The sequence below is a fragment of the Balaenoptera physalus genome (assembly GCF_965194825.1).
Source record: "Balaenoptera physalus genome assembly, chromosome: 7".
In the NCBI taxonomy this organism is placed as follows: Eukaryota; Metazoa; Chordata; class Mammalia; order Artiodactyla; family Balaenopteridae; genus Balaenoptera; species Balaenoptera physalus.
This window is the reverse complement of record NC_138886.1, coordinates 8,049,633-8,069,098: the sequence shown is the minus strand read 5'-3', so window position 1 is coordinate 8,069,098 and position 19,466 is coordinate 8,049,633. Positions and strand designations below refer to the sequence as shown.

The following is a 19,466-nucleotide window of genomic DNA, read 5'->3' as shown; positions in this document are numbered from 1 at the left end:
CAGCCGGTCAGGGAGCGGGAAGCCCAGGGATGAGAGGTGCCAGGTCGCTGGCTACCTCCTGGCCAGTGTCTGAGAAGCTCTGGTGGGAAGCACCCATGGAGCAGCCGGGCCCATGCGGGGGTCCTCTCTCGGCTAAAGCTGCCTCCTTCCAGGTAGGAAAACACGGTGACCTTGGACAGGGGGCCTGCCTCTCTAAACTCTTCCTTTGTACAAAGGGTGTAAATAGCCCCCAGGGATCCAAGGCCATTAGTGATGATAGTAACCCCGAACTTTGCGGGGCCCCAAGGGAAAAATCTTGTCATCATAAGCCTTGTTCTGAAGGCCTGGGGTGCTCAAGGGCCGCCCCCACCCCTCCCCACAGGCCTCATAGCCCCCCTTCCGCCCAGCTGGAGGCGCCACAGAAGCTCCCACCCAGTGTGGGCATGGGAAGCTCTGGAGGGAGGTCTTTAGGGGAGACCCCGCGGCAGGCTTGGGAGGTGGCAGAGGCAGTCTCAAGGGTCCTCCTGCGTGCCAGGCCCCGTTTACAGACTGGTTTTCTTCTGATTTAACTCTCCGGACTGATCTGTGAGGAAGGGCTGTTAGCTCCATTTTGATGATAAGAATAAAAATAATAATAATGTCAACATTGATCAAAGTGCTTACTACCTGCTGGGCCCTGTGCCCATTGTTGTCTACGTTTTATGGATCTGAGACCATTATTATCTGCATTTCATAGATGTGGAAGGTGCGGTTAAGAGCATTTAAGGACTCGGCCTGTTAAAGATTTCTAACCTTGCTCATGTGTGGAGACCTTGCTCTGTGCTCTGGGCCCAGCCCTACCTCATTCACCTCCTCCGGCCCTCTGAGGCTGGAAGGACTGTGTCCACCCGCTTTACAGATGAGGAAACAGGGCTTCAGGGGACGAGGAGACTGGCCGTGGCCGAGGCCGAGGCCCACCAGCTGGGAAGCTGCAGAGCCAGTCCCTGGCGGAGACCGGCCAGAGCTGGAGATGGGAACCCCGGGCTGGGCTACAGGAGTCTAGGTTCTGTCAGACACTAGACAAGTTTCTTAGGCTCACCAAGCCTCGGTTTCCTCCTCTGTAGAATGGGCACCACGAGACAGTGCCTCCCTCCCTCTCGGGATGGCCATCCGAGGCCCTGCAGCACTCAGCCGGCGTTCCCAGGGGCCGCACGCCAGGCGGGCCACTTCTCCCCAGACCTCGTGACAGACAGAGCCTGCTGCCCAGCAGCAGAGGAAGGGCAGCCCCAGAAGCCAGGGTTTGGGAGCTATGGCCTCCGCAAGGTCATCCACGCCCCCTCACTCTAGAGGCCAGGACCCTAGAGAGGTGAGGTGACCTGTCACACGGTGTGGTCCCCTCACCGGGGGGAAAGAACTGAGGGTGGCCGCAGGAGCTGGGGAGGATTGGCCTTTCACAGGCCTCCTCATCACCAGCAGGGCCACCCTCCGAACTGAGAGCCGGCTCAAAGCCAGAGCCCAGTTGACCAGATGACCAGGCACGTCCAAGGGCAGAGGGCAGGTGGGGGCGGGGTCCATGGGTGCCCGGGGTGCAGCGTGGGGCTTGGTGTTACAGACGCCTGTGAATGACTAAGCCACTTCCCCCGTTAGGCCTTTGTTGCCTCCCCTGAGAAATGGGTCCTGCCCAGAACAGAACCTTCCTCACAGGGTGAGTGTGATGATCAAACGAAATATATGCGTGTAAATGTCTTCGCACAGCGCTGCTGTCTAGAAAGAACTCACATAAACTGTTATTTAAGAAAATCCATATTACAAGAAAAAAAAAAAAAGCCAGGGATTCCCAGCTTGATCAGAGGGGCTAAATGTGGAATCAAAAGGAGCTGGAACTGAGCTGAATCTTTGAACCAACTTGCTAGTTGGTGACCTTCACAGGTGATTCCTCTCCTCTTGTCCTCAGTTTCCTCACCTGTTAAATGGCAAGGAGGAGGCTCAGTAAATCTTATACCCCAGGGAGCAGGTGCTGAGGACAATTGTGATTTCAGAGTGTGATAAAAAATTGAGAAAAAATATTCCACACTTTTTTTTCCCTCTGAAAATTGGTAAGACACCTGCTCTCAAGTTTGAGCAGAGAAGGGCTCGACCAGCTCGGAGAGCATTCAGACCCCTCGGAGAGGTGACAGAACTGAAACCAACCTTTCTGTGACCTGGCCCACCTCAAGGCCCCAGGCCACATGTCCGGTGCCCTCCAAAGGGCCTTCTTGGCCATGAGTGGGGACCCCAGGAACACCCCAGGAGCATCCAGGAGCCACACCTGCTTCCAGATCAATTCGGGCCCCATGCTGGCCTCAGTGTCCCCAACTGCTGACCGAGATGGTTGGTCAAGAAGAGCTCTGAAGTGCCAGCCACCCAGTGTGGAAGAAATCATTCATTCTTCTTCCCACTTATGCATGTTCCCAGGGGAAAAATTATAAGACACATACAAGTGAAAGGAAGGTAAAAGTCGCCTCTAGGGAATTCCCTGGCTTCCCAGTGGTTAGGACTCGGAGCTTTCAGGGCCGTGGCCCAGGTTCAATCCCTAGTTGGGGAACTAAGATCCTATAAGCCGTGCGGTACGGCCAAAAAAATAAAGTCACCTCTAAATAAAATTTTTAAAAAAGAAAAAAATATACATGTATATATTAAAAAAGCACCTCTAGCCTCACCGCTCAGAGCTCATTACAGTTACCATTTGGGGAAATTACACCCAGGCTGTTTTCTAAATTATAATTATTTTAACAAAAATGGGATCCCACTGTCCATACTGTCTCATCAACAGATTTGTTCCCTTAAGAGTCTTCTTAGATCGAGATTTATAACACTCTTTTAGAAAACGTTTATTTTGAAATGCTAATACAATCACGTGGTTCAAAATTCAAAAGGTACAAAAGGGTAGATGGTGAAAAGAATGTGGCAAGAAGGTGCCGTTTGAGCAGAGACCTGGAATGATCATGAATCGGTCATGTGAACTTTGAGGGGAAGAACATTCCAGGCAGAAGGAACCCCAGTGCGAAGGCCCTGAGGCTCTGTCATGCGTTCACTCTGTGTGACCTTTGGCTGGCTGTGTACGTAACCCGTCTGTGCCTCAGTTTCCCATCTTCATAAGGAGGATAATCACGGTACTCCTAAAGCTGTTGGGAGGATTAAATGCATACTTTTTTTTTTTTAAAGGTGTAGGCTTATTTATTTATTTATTTTTGGCTGGGTTGGGTCTTCGTTTCTGTGCGAGGGCTTTCTCTAGTTGCGGCAAGTGGGGGCCACTCTTCATCGCGGTGCACGGGCCTCTCACTATCGCGGCCTCTCTTGTTGCGGGGCACAGGCTCCAGACGCGCAGGCTCAGTAATTGTGGCTCACGGGCCTAGTTGCTCCGCGGCATGTGGGATCTTCCCAGACCAGGGCTCGAACCCATGTCCCCTGCATTGGCAGGCAGACTCTCAACCACTGCGCCACCAGGGAAGCCCTAAATGCATACTTTTAATGCTAGGTGCTCACTAGGTGCGGACTTTCACAAAGGTGGGCATGAGCTTGGCATGGTTGTGAATCAGAGGAGGACAGCAGGGCTGGGGGGGGCAATGGTTAGAGAAGGTAAGATCAGAAGTTTGGACCTCATCCTAAGTGCAGTGGGAATCCACTGGAAGATTTGAAGCAGGAGAGACGAGATCTGAGTTTCTTTAAAAATGATGGAGAATGGTTATGGTTGTAAGGGTAGAGAGGAACAGCAGCAAGGAGGCTATAGGGTAGACCTGCAGTGGCAGCCTGAGATGCCACTGGAGGGATGGGAATGGCTGCTGGAGAGGCTGGGGCGGGGGGGGCTCGGGGGTGATGGGGAGAGAAACCCAGGGTGAGGCCCAGCTTTAGACTTGAGCCCCTAGGTGGATGGTGGAGCTGTTCCGTGCTGGGAAGTCCTGGGGAGCAGCAGGTTTTAAGGCAGAAATGCCTGCAGGCATCAGGTCACCAGATGCTCATGCCTGGTAGCTCAGCGAAGAGGGACATTTGAAAGTCAGACATCATCATAGAGCCAGGACAGCAGGGACCACCTTGGAGAGAGGCGTGAGCCCCTGGCCGCCAAGGTGAGGAGATTGGAAGGGAGAAGGCAGGGCCAGCAAGGCACACCCAGCAAGGAAGAAGGAGAATGGGGGAGGGAGGTGTCGGGGAAGCCCAGAGAACAAAGGGTTTCAGGAAGGAGGGCGTTGTCAGGTCACCAACCGTGTCACCTGCCACTGGAGAGTGATAAACAGCACGTGGGGCTCTGAGCACAGTTCCAATTGTTTGTTTCCTCAGGGTCATTTTTAGAAGTAGTAGAATTGCAGGGTCAAAGGGAGGCCCATTTTCAAGGTTCGCTGCCCTCCTAATAAACTAAATCCATTAAACACCTCTGTAGCCAGAGTCCGGGCGAGGGTAAGGAGAGGCTGTGCCGCTGAGGGTGTGGAATTCTGTTTAAGGCAAGTTTCTTTTCACCCAGTGACAGAAAAGTGTTTTCTTGTAGGTCACTGGATATGAATTGATATTCAGAGGTGGGGAAGTCCTTATGTATATCGGAGGGACAGAACCCTGGTGTGGCCATCAGAAATGTACCTCCCTTCTGAATGCTAGGCTTCTGCGTAAACCTGCCTATGAGCTTGAACCTCCCTTGGTCTCCACAGAACCCTGGATGGGGGTGGTGAAGGGGCAGCAGGACTCCTCTAGTCCAGGCTCTCCGGAGTGCGGTGGCCTTTGGAGGCTCTTGTCCTCAGCAAGACCCCCCTAGAAATTATGACCTGGGACAGAACTCATTTCAACCCTTGTTCTACTAAGGAGGAGACTGAGAGTCAGGATCAGAGAGAGGAAGCGAATTGCCCAAGGTCACACAGCGCATTGACAGCAGAGATTGACCAGACAAGTGGTAGAGAGTAGGGGCACGTGTTAGAGCCAGGAAATCTGGGTTTGTATCTTGGCTCTGCAGCATACTGGCTGTGTCACCCTGAGTGAGTTGCTTACCCTCTGTGAGCCTCTATTTCGCTACCTGTAAAGTGGGGATAATCTCTAATTCATACAGTTCTTGTGAGAACTAAAAAGAGATTGCAGGGCTTCCCTGGTGGCGCAGTGGTTAAGAATCCGCCTGCCAATGCAGGGGACATGGGTTCGAGCCCTGGTCCGGGAAGATCCCACGTACCGCGGAGCAACTAGGCCCGTGTGCCACAACTACCGAAGCCCGCACACCTAGAGCCCGTGCTCTGCAACAAGAGAAGCCACCGCAATGAGAAGCCCGCGCACCACAACGAAGAGTAGCCCCTGCTCGCGGCAATTAGAGAAAGCCCATGCACAGCAAGGAAGACCCAACGCAGCCAAAAATAAATAAATAAAATAAATAAATTTATTAAAAAAAGAGAGAGATTGCAATGCCAAGTACAGGGATAAGTGCTTAATAATAGCTAAAAGAACCCACCCAAAAAAGCAAAGAGGAAGAGCTTAGGGGAAGGGTGTTTCAGGCAGAGGCAAATGTTGGGTGGAGGTGGAAGAGGCCAAGGCCAATTTCTGAAGTCCTTTCCAGCTGTCATGATGAGGCAGGAGAGGGGGCAGTAACTTAGGCAGATCTGAATTTAGAAAGCCCAGCATGGTGCCTTTGCTGACCTGCTGTGTGGCCCCCAGCTGTCTCTGTCCCTCTCTGGGCCTCAGACTCCTGCCCCTACAGCCTCTAATCAGGGGTTGCAAATATTCGTTCTTCGCAAGTTTCATTCTTTACTATTCTCTTGCCCCCTGGACAGGGCACTCCAAGAGCAGAGCCTTGTCATCTGTCCCCAGAACCCAGTGTCCCCAGCACCCAGCCCAGGTCTGGCATAGAGACAGTTTCTCATCAAATGAATGAGGGAATGGATGGATTCACATCCTCTCCCTTTGGGAGGGCGTGGGTTGAAGCAGGAGCCCTGGCCCCTCACTTAACCCTCCACACATGCCTGCAGAGCTGCCTCACCGTGGGTGGACACTGGCCTGCTTGCCAGTTTCTCTGTGCCCTTGTTTTCTTTTCTTTGCTCTCCAGACAATGCCTTTGTTTCTACTGTTCTTTATGGAGACTGAGAACACCTCCGTGGTGGCGCCAAAAGGCCAACAGTGGCTCTCCAGGTGCCCTATTAAGATGCCTTTGATTTTCTCCTTTATACATTTCTCTGTTTTCTTCTACAAACATCTGTGGCTTTTCAAATTAAAAGCAATGATGCAAAGGAGAGGAGTGGACCGCTAAAGAAATACAAATGACTTTTAAACACAAGAAAAATGCTCACCCTCCTTCACAATAAAATAAATGCAAATGATAACTACCCTGAGAATTCCTTTTTCCACCTATGCAATTGGCAAGATCAGAGTTGGCTAACAGTGCATGTTGGTGAGGAAGCAGCTGGCTCATGCCCTGCAGAGGCACGGGGGTGGAAACCAGTCCTGTCCCTCTGGAGGGCAACGTGGCAATCTGTATGAAAGTGTCAAATGCAAATCACCTTTGACCTAGCCATTGCACTTCCTGGAATTTATCCATCAGATGTGCTCACACATGGAAGAAATGATGTTACCCATTGTAGCATTGCTTGTGATGGCAAAATATTGAAAACCTAAATGTCCATCAGTAGGAGACTGGCCAAATACACGACAGTACTTCTTCAGCAAGGAGTACTATGCAGCTTTGAAAAAACAAATTAGCCAATGGGGCAGCTCTTAGGTGCCAACACAGTCCAGAATAAGGTCCAGGATATAAAGGTATGTGGAAAAAGTACCATGCAGACTCATGTATAGCAGATAGTCTGCTGCTATCTCTGAGTATAAAAGGGAAATCAAAATATATTTGTATTTGCTTATAAATGCATAAAATGTCTCTGGAAAGATCACAAGAAACATAGCTTTGCTTTTGGGGAGGGGAATAAGGATGCTAAGACCTGGGGTGGGAGGGAAGCTTTTCTCTGTGTTCCTTTTTGTACCTCTGACTATTTGAATGATATGATGTATCATCCATCCAAAAAAAAATTTAGAATTTAAAAACAAAATAAAAAGTAAGGAAAAGTTTGAATAAGGAAAAGAAAATAAATCTATTCTATCCCCTCCCCTTTTAAATTTCCTGGCGTCACTGGCTATGAAAATTGTCGTTGGAGGGAATTCCCTGGTGGTCCAGTGGTTAGGACTCAGCACCTTCACTGCCAAGATCCTGCAGGCCACGCGGCACGGCCAAAAAAAATTTTGTCCTTGGAGACCATGGAGGAAGCAGCGGTCCAGGGGACAGGTGACATGCCTAAGGCCACTGGGTGACTTTGCCAAGGCTCCAGTCACCAGTTATAATTTCCTGCACAACTGGGATGATACCAGATAGGATCCCTGGAATTTTCTGTGCTGTTTCTTGCCTTCTGTGTCTCTACATCTATTTCTGTTTCCAACTGGAGCTGAGGTGTGTAGTTCAACGATTTTTTAGGACTATGAGTCCACCCCACCCTAGAGAAGGGCTGTATCAGGCCAGAGGGGAGAACTGACAGGACTGCTTTGCTCAGAACAAAGGGAAAGAAATCAGTTAAGATTCAGGAAAGTAGGCAATGGGATTTTCCAATAAGAAATTGAATTACATTTAGAAGACAATAAAATGGTTCTAAGGAGGGATGAAAAGGTCAGATTTGCACTTTGGAAGACTTGCTTCCAAATCATCCAAATGAGGAAGGAGTCTCCCTCCTGGGATCTCATTTTCCCTGGGATCTTATTCTTGGAAGAATGGCCGAGAACTCCAATACCCGCTGTTACAAATGAATCAACTGGGGCCACCACTAATAGATTAAGAAAAAAATACTTCCCATAGAGAGGACAGAACTGAGGACTCACATCTGTGATACCCAAAGTGCTTTATAATTGACAATAAGGTGCTGAACAGACGTTGGAAATATATATAGGCCAAGGATGAGTGAGAGGCAGTTTACTAAAATAAATGCCTGGAAAGATGCTCAATTTCACTGCAGCCAGGGAAATGCAGAGTACGAATGACAGGGTACTCTACACCCAGTCGTCTGGGGGACATTCTGGAAGAGGGGGGCTCTCCTCACACTACACAGCTGGTGGGCTGCAACGTTTACAAGTGTTGGCGGGAAGGAATGCAAACACCCCTGGACCCAACTGTCCCCCTCCGTGCAATCTCACCCTCAGAAATATAAGCCCCTGGTGTAGATGCTATCCACTGCGGCAGAATACTGCAGGCAACTGGGGATGCATTAGGGTACAGCCACTGCTGCTGAGTTAGCAGCGCCCCCTCACCCACAGTGGGGGAGGGCGGCAGGAAGGAGGTACAGAGGCTAGGAATAAGGACTCCGGGGCCAGAGTTCAAAGCTTGAGTTTGTGACTTGAGCATGTGTCTTTATTCCTTTGTGTCTCAGTTTCCTCACTTGTGAAACAGGATATAATACTAGCACCTGTTTCAGAGTTTTGTTGATTAAATGAGCAACTATGTAGAATGTGTTTAAAACAGTGCCTGGCCCAGAAAGGTGCTACTTAACTATTTGTTAAGTAAATGTCTTAGAGGGATCCCTATGAGCTTACTGTTGAGAAAGAAAATTAAGATGCAAAAAATCTTGTTGTCTGCATCAACAAGGCCCTATAAGGAGTTCCCTGGTGGTCTGCTGGTTAGGATTCCGTGCTTTCACTGTCATGGCCTAGGTTCAATCCCTGGTCTAGGAACTGAGATCCTGGAAGCCAGGTGGGGCGCGCCACCTCCCCCCGCCACCAAAAAAAACCCAAAAACTAAAACCAAAACCAAAAACAAAAAAGATCAAGGCCTTATAGATGTCTAGGTGTGTCTGGGATTTCATGAGCATAGACAACCGTGAGACACACACTTGGCTGTCAATAAGAATTACCAAAAGAGAACCGGGGTTGGGGGATGGGGGCGAGGGTTAAGCAAAAGAAAAATCATTTAAAGCCTCTTTATGATTATTTTTTATTCAATTATTAAATTATAATGTATAAAGAAAGTTTCAATGATTAAAAAAAAGAACACTAAGAGAGAAAAGGACTTCTCTGTCTCCCATGCGGCAGGGGTGGGGCACCCTGCAGTGATATGAAAAGCGGAAGTCCAGCCAATGACAGAGTCTTCTCAACATATTTGTTTATTTCAAAATCAAACAATCTCTGATAAATATTTATCCCCAATGCCTTCAGGAAAGCGGGAGGGGCCACTGGTTCTGAAACCCCATCAGTTGTTAAGGGACTGCCTTTTATCTGAGGAAACTTCTCTGGAGGGTTTTTGCAGCAATTTCCCCACCCCCACCCAAACACACACACCTTTCCAGATCTCAGCTGTAGAAAGGGAATCTCCATACTACTTTTTTCCATGCTAGCAGTTGGGGCCAAGAAGGTCATAGACAGAAAAAGTTCTGAAAACTCCAGGACAAATGGGAGTCTTGCACCCCCAGGTAGGACAGATTATTGCCCCCTCCGTGGGTGGCTCTCCCATCCATTCCCCAAACAGCAGATCTTCCAAAGGGCAATTCTGATCTTGTCATTCCTCCTTAGAACCATTTTATTGTCATCTAAATGTAATCCAATTTCTTATAAGGCTACAAGGTCCTGCTGGATCTGGCATCCTGTCACCCCAGGGCTCTCTGACTGCGCTCCATCTCCAGGCCTCGTAAGGCCAGGATGTCGCCTCTTCCAAGAAGCCTTCCCAGGCTGCCCAGGAACGGTTAGGGTCCCCAGTAGCGTAGGTGCCTGGTTTTTGGCCTATTGCCCCACAATCGAGCTCCCAGATTCGACAGAGCAGAGGCCGCATCCCCGCCGCCCGGGGTCTCTGCGCTGGGTCGGGACGTTTTGGGGCCAGGATTCAGCGACCTCCCTAAGTTGTCCGCCAGTTCTGTCATTCTATCCCGGCTCGAAGCTGGTTCTGGCCTGGAGCAGGGCTGCTGACTGGGACTGGCCAATTTGGGGGGCGCGGCCGGGTCCTTGAGAGGATGATGACGAAAGGAGCGCGTATTTCTCTAAGGCAGAGGACTCGCTCGGGACCGTGCCCCTCATAAACATGAATGAAGCTCTCCGCCCCGCCCCGGGGCCTGCCCCTCACAAGGATGGCGTCCCGCAGATTCTTATTGGTGCCGGTGGGCTTGTTGGGAAACGCTGAGTGGCGGAGGGCGGAGGCGAGTCGGGGGCGGAGCCAGGCGAGGGGCGTGGAGTATTCGGTCCGGGCCTAGCGTGGCGCCGCTTGCATCTCTACTATGTCGCGGGCACGCTGCCACCTGCGCGCGGCTCTCTTCCTGGCAGCGGTTTCTTCGCGTGGTGCAACAACCGGGGTCGCAGCGAGGCGAGTATTGAGCGCGTGGCCTGCGCCGCAGGAGCCCGGCATGGAGTATCAGGTATTGGAGGGAGGTCCTGCAATGACACGTGAGCCGGGCCTGAGGCGCTTGGCTTCTGGCCTCCGCCAGCTGAGAGAGGGGCCAGGAGCCTGGGACTGGGGGACTCGGGGGGGCGGGGCCATCCTGGATTCCGGAGGTGGGGACAGGCACCAGGAAGTTGGACCCGGGGTACCGGATTTGGGAATTCTGAGGCTGAAGTGTACCGCGTTAGAGAATGGGAAGGGACGCCGTGTGATAGGACCAAGGGATCCAGTGGCTCAGCTGAGATTCTGGAGTTCCAGTGTCTCCGGACTCAGAACCAGCAGTTGGGGTGAGGGAGGGGAAAGGGATTCAGGAGTCCAGACTTGGGAGATCCAGAGTATAGGTCTGGCTTGGCGTCTCTAGGATTCAGGAGATGAAGATCCAAGAGCCTGGAATTGGGGAGCAGGCAGGACTCGGAGCAGTGGGGGTGGTGCAAGAATCTGGAAAACAGAAAGCTTCCTCCTGGCTCTGTGCCAGGGGCCAGTTGCCAGAGACCAGAACCTGATGCTGGCCAGGCAGGTGACACCAGTGTGATGAGAGTGGGTCCTCCAACCAGCCACTGAGGCCCTGAGGGGAAATAAACATCACCCCCACTTCCACCCCCCCCCCCAAGTGGAAGTATAGTATAGTCCTGAGGCTATACCTACTTGCCTTCTTGTCTGAGTGACCCTGGCACACCCTTCCTCCCCCTGAGACTCCTCTTCCCCATCTGGTTGCTTCAAGCAACTCTTCTCTGGGTCAGAATGTGGAACCCCAATCCTCATGCCCAGTCCCGGGCATGGAAGCCTCCAGGAATTCCTAGTTCTAATTCCTTCAGTTCTAAGACCCCAGCCTTCTGTAATTCTGGCCCTGCCCTAAGAGGGGCCCAATATAGTGGTGGACCATGGAGAGAATGAGGGCAAAAGCCTGAGAGTGAAGCCTGGAGAGGCCGAACAGGAAGCAAGGATAGCCCGTTAGTCATTTTGCCTGCTTTGCCTGGCACTCCCTGGGTGGGTCTGAACTGCCCCAGGCTCCCATTTCTGCTAGAACTGGAAAGATGCCACTTCTTTCTCACTGGTGCCTAACCTCTAGGCTGGGGAAACAGGGCTGGCATGGCAGGCCTGGACCCTGGCCCTGGCCACTGGTATGCTGGGTTCCTCTGTCCCTATGGACCCCTAATGAGCCTTAACCTACTACCTGGGGACTCATTGCCAGGATGCTGTGCGCACACTCAACACCCTGCAGACCAACGCCAACTACCTGGAGCAGGTGAAACGCCAGCGGGGTGACCCCCAGACACAACTGGAAGCCATGAAGCTGTACTTGGCACGGAGTGGGCTGCAGGTAAGGTGGGGAGGGCCTCTGACCACCCCCCCATTCCCATCTGTCTGTGAGTCCTGTGGCTGAGGCGGGGACCTTGTCCGTCTGTCCTAGGTGGAGGACTTGGACCAACTGAACATCATCCACATCACTGGGACCAAGGGGAAGGTGAGCCACAGGACCCAGGGGTAGGACGTGCACTTGGTGGGGTGGGGTGGGGGGGACCTGCCCAGACAAGACCTTTTCTTCTAGGGCTCCACCTGTGCCTTCACTGAACGTATCCTCCGAAGCTATGGCCTGAAGACGGGATTCTTTAGGTACTGAGGTACAGAGGGATGTGGTGTCTCCTAGCTCTCTGGGGGGCTCTGGAACCAGCCAGCACCTCAGGGCCAGGGTCACCCCCAGCAGCTCAGCCGCGTGTCTCTCTGCCTAGTGTTCATTCATTCAACAGACATTCAATTAGCATTTACCAGTTAGCCCAAGTTTATGGCAATCTTTAATTTTCATAATGGAAAGAAATTGGGGAGGGGGGCAGCAACTTGAATGGATAAACGAAATACACAGCTGGAATAGTCAGATATCTTTTTGTTTATTTATTTATTTATTTGGCCACGCTTAGCGGCACGTGGGATCTTAATTCCCCAACCAGGGATCGAACCCGTGCCCCCTGCTGTAGAAGTGCAGAGTCTTAACCACTGGACCACCAAGGAAGTCCCTCAGATATCTTTTCATTAACTTAAATTCCTTATACAGTTTTTATTTTTTATTTTATTTATTTATTTATTTTTTATACAGTTTTTAAATCACATAGAAATATTTATCAACTAGGGCATCTTTGCCATAAGGAGCAGAAAACCAGGCTAGTAAGGGCTTAAACAATAAGCGTAGTTTATGACAACTCTGTTGAGACCTCCCAGGTGGGCAGAGGAAGGGAGCCCTTCCGCTGTGCCAGCCTCAGCTGCTGCTTTGCCCTCCAGGCAGCACCCCCTCTTGGTTGCATTCAGGCATCTAAACTCACACCAGAGGATGGGGGGCGGTCAGGGTGGTTAGACATGGGTCTCTCTTCCCTGGAGCTGTACATGCCTTCTTAAGCCTGTCACTGGTAGAGCAGTGGGATTCACATGATGGTAGATTGCTCAGGATTTGGTCCTTAAGCTTGGGGCGTTCAAGATTTTTGCCTCCTTTTATTTTACCAGTTCCATCAAGTGACCTCTGTAAGCATCTGAAACCTGCTGAGTGAGGTCATTTCAGAACAATGTGTTTTCCCTCAATAGTTCTTCATTCAAATTAAAGAAATGGAGTGGATTCATAATACCAGAGGGCCTTTGAGGATTTAAATATAAGCCAACAATCTCTTCCAAAATAATGTTTGGGGTAAAAACCCAGCCTTTGATTTGGGCCCATGTGGCCTCGTGGGCCAGTTTGGGGATGCAGCTTGAACACAGCAGATGGGGCCTTGCCCTCAAGGGCAGGAAGACAGACATTATGGGGGCAGATGTTGGCCGAGTAACTGATCGATGTGGGATGGGGGAAGCATGGGGAGCTGTGGGAGCCCAGAGAGCATGCCTGAGCAGTCTGGTGGGGCGGGGTCCTTTCTCTTTTTTGGAGGAGCTGTCTTAGTTGAGACCTGTGGAGTGGACCTGTGTATAGGCCTGGAGATAGAAAATTTGGTGGGGGGTGGAGCTGGAGGAACTAATAATAGTCCAGAGGGGCTGGGGCACAGGGAACTACCAAGGGATGTGTGAGAGGTGAGGCCAGTGGCATCAGACCCACCGGGGCCTGGTAGGCTGAGATGAGGAGCTGGGACTCTAAAGGGCAGGGGGAAGCGACAGAAGGGTTTTCAGCAGGGCAGTGACATAGTTAGATTTGTTTTTCTGAAAGATAGGTCTGACTGTGGGGAGGGGGACAGCCTGGGGGTCTTGGGAAGGGAGTCCTGATGACCCTAGGTCTCTCGGCAGCTCTCCCCACCTGGTGCAGGTGCGTGAGCGGATCCGAATCAATGGGCAGCCCATAAGCCCCGAGCTCTTCACCAAGTACTTCTGGCGCCTCTACCACCGGCTGGAGGAGACCAAGGTGCCCATGCCGGAGGGCTGGTGGGTGGGCAGGGTAAGGGGCCCGGAGTGGGTGGGTAGACCCAGAGGGCACTGCACATCCCAGAACACCATCTTCCCCAGGGCAGAGGCTGCAGGGGCCCTGAGCTCTGATGTGATCCTGTCCACAGGATGACAGCAGCTGTGTCTCCATGCCTGGCTACTTCCGCTTCCTCACACTCATGGCCTTCCATGTCTTCCTCCAAGAGAAGGTGTGTGTGCCCACCACTCCCCAGAACCCTGTGTTCCAGGCCTTGGGAAGGGGAATCTCAGCAGGCTAGGGGCTCCGGTGTGGCATTCGGGAGCCCCTGTACCCCCTGCCATGCCCTCTGATCCTCTTCAGGTGGACCTGGCAGTGATGGAAGTGGGCATCGGCGGGGCTTACGACTGCACCAACATCGTCAAGTGAGGGGGAGCAGCTTGAGGAGAGGGATGGTGGCCGGGAGCCCGGTGGCCGGGGGCAGGGGCATCATGGCTCTTTCATTTCCCCCAGGAAGCCTGTGGTGTGTGGGGTCTCCTCTCTTGGCATCGACCACACTGGCCTTCTGGGGGACACGATGGAGAAGATCGCATGGCAGAAAGGGGGCATTTTTAAGGTGACCAGGCAGCCCTGGGGAGGGAGGTACATGGATGGCCTGGGCCCCAAGATTCAGGGAAGTGGGGGCGGGTGTGGCAGGGTCATTTGCATCCTCCTGACTCAGGATGAGGTCTTGGGCATCAGTGGGGTCTGGGTTCTCGTCCCAGCTCTGCATGGGACTGGAACAAGTTGAGCCCCATCTCTGGCCTTAGTTTCCCCATCGAGGGGTTCCCAAAGGTTTGATGGGGGGGAAGGCTGAGTGGGCCACCCAGAACCAGGGATGTGGGGGCCAGTGATGGGAGGTGGAGGACCCTGGGCTCACCCTCCGTGTCCTCCACAGTGTGGCATCCCCGCCTTCACCGTGCTCCAGCCTGACGGGCCCCTGGCAGTGCTGAGGGACCGCGCTCAGCAGATCTCAGTGAGTCTGATTGGAACAGCTGGGTGGGGGCGCGGCTGACTGGGGAGGTACTTTATCCTTTGGGGCCTCAGTTTGCTCATCTGTGCTCGTCCAGCTGGAGGACATCTCGGTTCTAGGAACAGGACTTGGTGGGTTGTGGTTGATGGGGAAAGATGGAAGGGCTGATGGCATCAGGGAGGGCCTGCTGGCCGAGGAGGCAGCAGCAGCTCCCCTGACCAGCTGCTGCCCATCCCCTCTGCAGTGTCCCCTCTACCTGTGCCCACCACTAGAAGCCCTGGAGGAAGGGGGGCCACTGCTGACCCTGGGCCTGGAGGGGGAGCACCAGCAGTCCAATGCCGCCTTGGCCTTGCAGCTGGCTCGCTGCTGGCTGCAGCAAAAGGGCTACCAGGGTAAGTGGGCAGGTGAGTGGGTGGGCAGGGGACATGTGGAACCTGCCTCTGAGGGCCGTTAGGTGAGGCCTGAGCACACTGAGTCCCACACAGCCCTCCCTCTCCCTTCCCTCCCCTCCCCTGCCCAGATACTGGAGAGCTGAAGGCATCCAGGCCAAGCCTCCTGGGGCAGCTGCCCCTGGCACCTGTGTTCCAGCCCACGTCCCACATGCAGCATGGTGAGTTGGACCTTCCTGCCCAGCCAGGCTGCTTCAGATGTTTCTTTTGGTCTCCTGTTTGAGAGGTGGGGGCAATTCAAGATGGTGCCTTAAGAGAAAGGACTGAAGTCAGTAAGCTTCCCACACCTTGAGTTCATGAACTCTCCCTGAGCCCGTTTCCCCACCTGCCAAATGAGATGATGATAGGGCCCACTGTGAGGTGACATCACTAAGGGACTGAGTCCAGAGCCTGGCAGATATGGGATAAAGTGCCCAGCCACTGGTAGCTGCCAAACTACCATCCTTGTTGTCGTCATCATAATACCATGAGGTTCTTGAGGATGGTGATATTGTCAGGCTTCTTGCTTGCCCCCAAAGCCTTCAGCACACAGTAGGTCCTCGTGGCTGTTAAGCCCCTTCAGCAGTTGGTTCCAGTGTGCCCACTGTGTGCCAGGCCCCGTGTCAGGGCCATGACACAGTCCTGGAGCTAGGTGGATTACATCCCAGCCCCAAGTGTCACTTGCTCTGTGACCTAATCTCTCTGAGCTAAGGGTTCTCTGCCTGAAACTTGGGACTGATATATGATAGCAGCCCCCTCTCAGGGCCGCCTGGATGATTCCACCAGATGAGGCAGCCAAAGAGCTGATCCCAGTGGCTAGTGCCCAGTAAGAGGCTCCTGGGCTGTCAGAGCGGCCAGCAGCGGGGGCTCTACGGGCGGGTAGTGTGTGCGGGTAGTGTGTGCGAGTTGAGGACTGGAGTGGGAGGATGTAGAAGGGCAGCCTCGCGGCTGCCGCTGGAGGACTGCCTTGCTCCCCTCCCCCAGGGCTTCGGGACACGGAGTGGCCGGGCCGGACGCAGTTGCTGCGGCGGGGGCCCCTCACTTGGTACCTGGACGGCGCGCACACCACCAGCAGCATGCAGGCCTGCGTGCGCTGGTTCCGCCAGGCGCTGCACAGCCGCGAGAGGCCGGGCGGGTGAGCTGCGGACAGAGGCGGGGCTGGGGCGGGACCTCGGGTAAGGATGGGGCGGGACCCGGTCACGGGGGCGGGACTTGGCCAGTGGAGAGGGGAGGAACCTTGAGGAAGGGTGGAGCGGGGCCCCGGGCAGGACTGGGCCAGTGGGGAGGGGCGGGGCCTCGGGGAAGGATGGGGCGGGACGCAGGGACGGGGTCGGACTGGGACAGTAGGGAGGAGGGAAGTTTTTGGAGGAAGGATGGGGCGGGGCCCGCGGAGAAGGGGTGGGAGGCGCCGCTCTGACCCTCCCTTCTCCCGCTCCTCACCACTCACACAGCGGGTCTGAGGTGCGTGTCTTGCTCTTCAACTCCACTGGGGACCGGGATTCCGCGGCCCTGCTGAAGCTGCTGCAGGTGAGGGGCTGGCTGGGGGATGGACAGCAGGCAACCCAGCCCTGGTTCTGGCTTTGACCCCCAGCAGCGGTGCCTTCATCCCTGAGCCTCCGTTTCCTCAACTGTAGAATGGGAGTGATTTTTCCTCTCCCCCCTGAATTGTACTGAGGATTAAATGTGAAAGCACTGGGCACAGGGAAGTCAAGTCACAGGTCATTGTCCTCATTCTCCTCCATGGTCACACTCAAGCCCAGGCTTACAGTGAGGACCAGGTAAGTGGTGTAAGGTGCAGGCTCTGGATTCACCTGTCAGGCCGTTTTAGCTGCTAGCATATGACCCTGGATAAGAGATGGCATTTCCCCGAGCCTCAATTTGCCTCTCCATAGAACAGGGCTGCTACTAGGATACCTGCTTCTAAAGTTTCCTTTAAGGAGTCACCGGGCTATAAAGCATATAGGGAGGGGCCCTTCTCTGCCCAAGGAAACTGAGCCTGCCCTAGACTGTCAGGGCTGAAATGGTTCCTAGTTTCCCATTTCACAGACCAGGATGCTGAGGCTGTTCTTCATATCCAGAACCTCGATCCTTTGTGCTCAGTAGCTGGGTCACCTTAAGCAAATGCAGCCCCCCGCTCCAGCCTCTGTCTCCCCATCTGTGTTGGGCCATGCTGCCCAGGCCACAGGCCAGGCAGGGCATAGTGAGGTAGATAGGGGGCATCGAAGTGTTGTGGCTGGGTTTATGCAGCATCACTCCACTTCAGCTGGTGGGGGGGCATCTCCAGAGATGGGGACGTGTATGTGGACTCCGGGGGTGCTGTGTGGAAGTTGGGATGGGGGGCATCCTCTCAGGGCTCTGACACTGAGCTTCTCCCCTTGGCCTTCTAGCCCTGCCAGTTTGACTATACCATTTTCTGCCCTAACCTGACAGAGGTGTCATCCACGGACAACGCAGGTGAGAGGTGACAGGCATGGTCCCTCCGGTGGGCAGAGGGCGGAGGGCCCTGAGGTGGATTGCTCTGTTGGTGACGGTGAGAGCTTTTGAACTGAAGGTCTTGGGTAGGAACTAGATTTGTTTTATCGTATAAATAAGTACCCTTTGGTACATTTTGAATTTTGCATGTGACTGCAATACTGAAAAAAGAATTGTGGGTGAAACTATTTTTCAAAATGCAGGTTACAACCCAGTGATGGTTCTTGAAATCAGTCTAGTGGGTCTCAACCAGCATTTTAAATTTTAAATAGAATAGAGAAGAGAGTGTCAGTGTGTCTTGCACAAAGTTAAGGGTAGGTATTATTTGATGAAGATTCTGTTCCAAACATATATGTGCACATATGTGAGTACTGGGTTGCCACTGTAAAATGTATTTTTTACTGTGGATCATGTTAAAAGGTTTTTTGACATAATCTAAAAAATACAGATCCCCAGGCCCCACATCAGACTGTCTGGGGACAGTCCGGGAGTCTGCATTGTGGAAGTACTTATGCCCACCTGGTGATGGACCCTGTCCGTTTTACAGATGAAGGCAATAAGGCTAGGGCAGAAAGATGTGCTTGGTAGGCAGAAGCCCCAGCTTTGAAGCTAAACTGCCTGGCTCTGTTCCTCACCGGCTCTGTGACGATGGACATTCACTGAACTTCCTGAGCCCCAGTTTCCTCATAGCACCCACTGTAAGGACGGATGATGCTTGTATAAAGCCTGGCATTGTGCAGGTGCTCACAGCGTGCTTCTCCCTCCCCGACCCTCGGCTGCCTCGCTGATGCGCCCGTCCCTGTGCCCCGCAGACCAACAGAACTTCACAGTGACCCTGGACCAGGTGCTGCTCCGCTGCCTTGCACACCAGCAACACTGGAGCCGCCTGCACGAGGACCAGGCCAGCCCGGAGGCTGGTGGGCCTGCACCCCTGCTGCTGGCACCCCGCCCAGCCCACACCCACAGCACCAGCTCCCTCGTCTTCAGCTGCATTTCCCACGCCTTGCAGTGGATCAGCCAAGGCCGGGACCCTGTCTTTCAGCCAACCAGTCCCCCACGGGTCCTCTTTGCCCACCCTGTGGCAGGCAGTGGGGCCATCGTCCTCCAGGAGGCTGCTGCCATCCACGTGCTGGTCACAGGCAGCCTGCACCTGGTGGGCGGCGTGCTGAAGCTGCTGGAGCCCTCCCTGTCCCAGTAGCCGAGGCAGTGGGGTTGGAGGTGGGGTTCCCCCACACCTGCCCTGCATTTCACCATGAACTAAATTACGTGCTTTTCGTGCCTTCCTGATTCTGTCTAGACTGGCCCCAGGGACTTGGGCTCTGGGCGGTGAAATAGAGGGCTGGGGGCAGGAAGCTGAGATCTGTCTCTGAGCCTCAGGTGCCCTTGTCCTCTCCTTCCTAGTTCTCTGGTTGTTGTAGTAGACCTGACCCTCCAGCCCATCTCCCCTCCCACCCTGTCTGCTTCCTGCCTCAGGCGCAGCTTATCGTGTAAGCTGCCTGACCTAGCCTGGGGTCCTGCCGGATACTGGCTGCTGGTTGATAGATTTCCTCCTCCCAGTGGCCTTCTGGGAGAGAAGAGGGTCTTTGCCTGGGGCCCCCTGGGGGCAGAGGGTGGCCGGAGTGATTTAAAGCCTTTAACTTTTTTTTTTTTAAAAAAAGCATTGGCTGAACATTTGATTGACTCTTGACCTGTAGCTCCCTCAGCAGACAATAGGGGGATGGGGGCTACAGCTGGTACAGGAACTGGGTTGTGTAGGAGCCTGGGCTTTGTGGCCTGGGACAAGTCCCCCCCTCCCTCTGAGCCTCAGGTGGCCTGTCTGTGAAATGAGAAGAATGG

The 19,466-nt window shown here is 53.5% G+C and overlaps 1 protein-coding gene across 3 annotated transcripts; it reads left to right on the top strand.

The window, feature by feature from the left end:
* FPGS (folylpolyglutamate synthase) lies at positions 1-19,304 on the top strand. Of its 3 annotated transcripts, none has more exons than XM_082470213.1 (15): positions 1-152; positions 11,544-11,672; positions 11,763-11,816; positions 11,901-11,965; positions 13,607-13,721; positions 13,870-13,950; positions 14,082-14,143; positions 14,232-14,334; positions 14,656-14,733; positions 14,975-15,122; positions 15,251-15,340; positions 16,143-16,293; positions 16,610-16,685; positions 17,546-17,612; positions 18,443-19,304. In XM_082470213.1, exons 1-15 carry the CDS (start codon positions 30-32, stop codon positions 18,826-18,828), a joined length of 1,728 nt encoding a protein of 575 aa, XP_082326339.1. In that variant the 5' UTR covers positions 1-29; the 3' UTR covers positions 18,829-19,304. The 3 variants fall into 3 exon arrangements, with proteins under 3 accessions (XP_082326339.1, XP_082326338.1, XP_082326340.1); XM_082470212.1 differs by lacking the exon at positions 1-152 and adding an exon at positions 9,299-10,328; XM_082470214.1 differs by lacking the exon at positions 1-152 and adding an exon at positions 10,503-10,638.
* Positions 19,305-19,466: the final 162 nt, after the last annotated feature.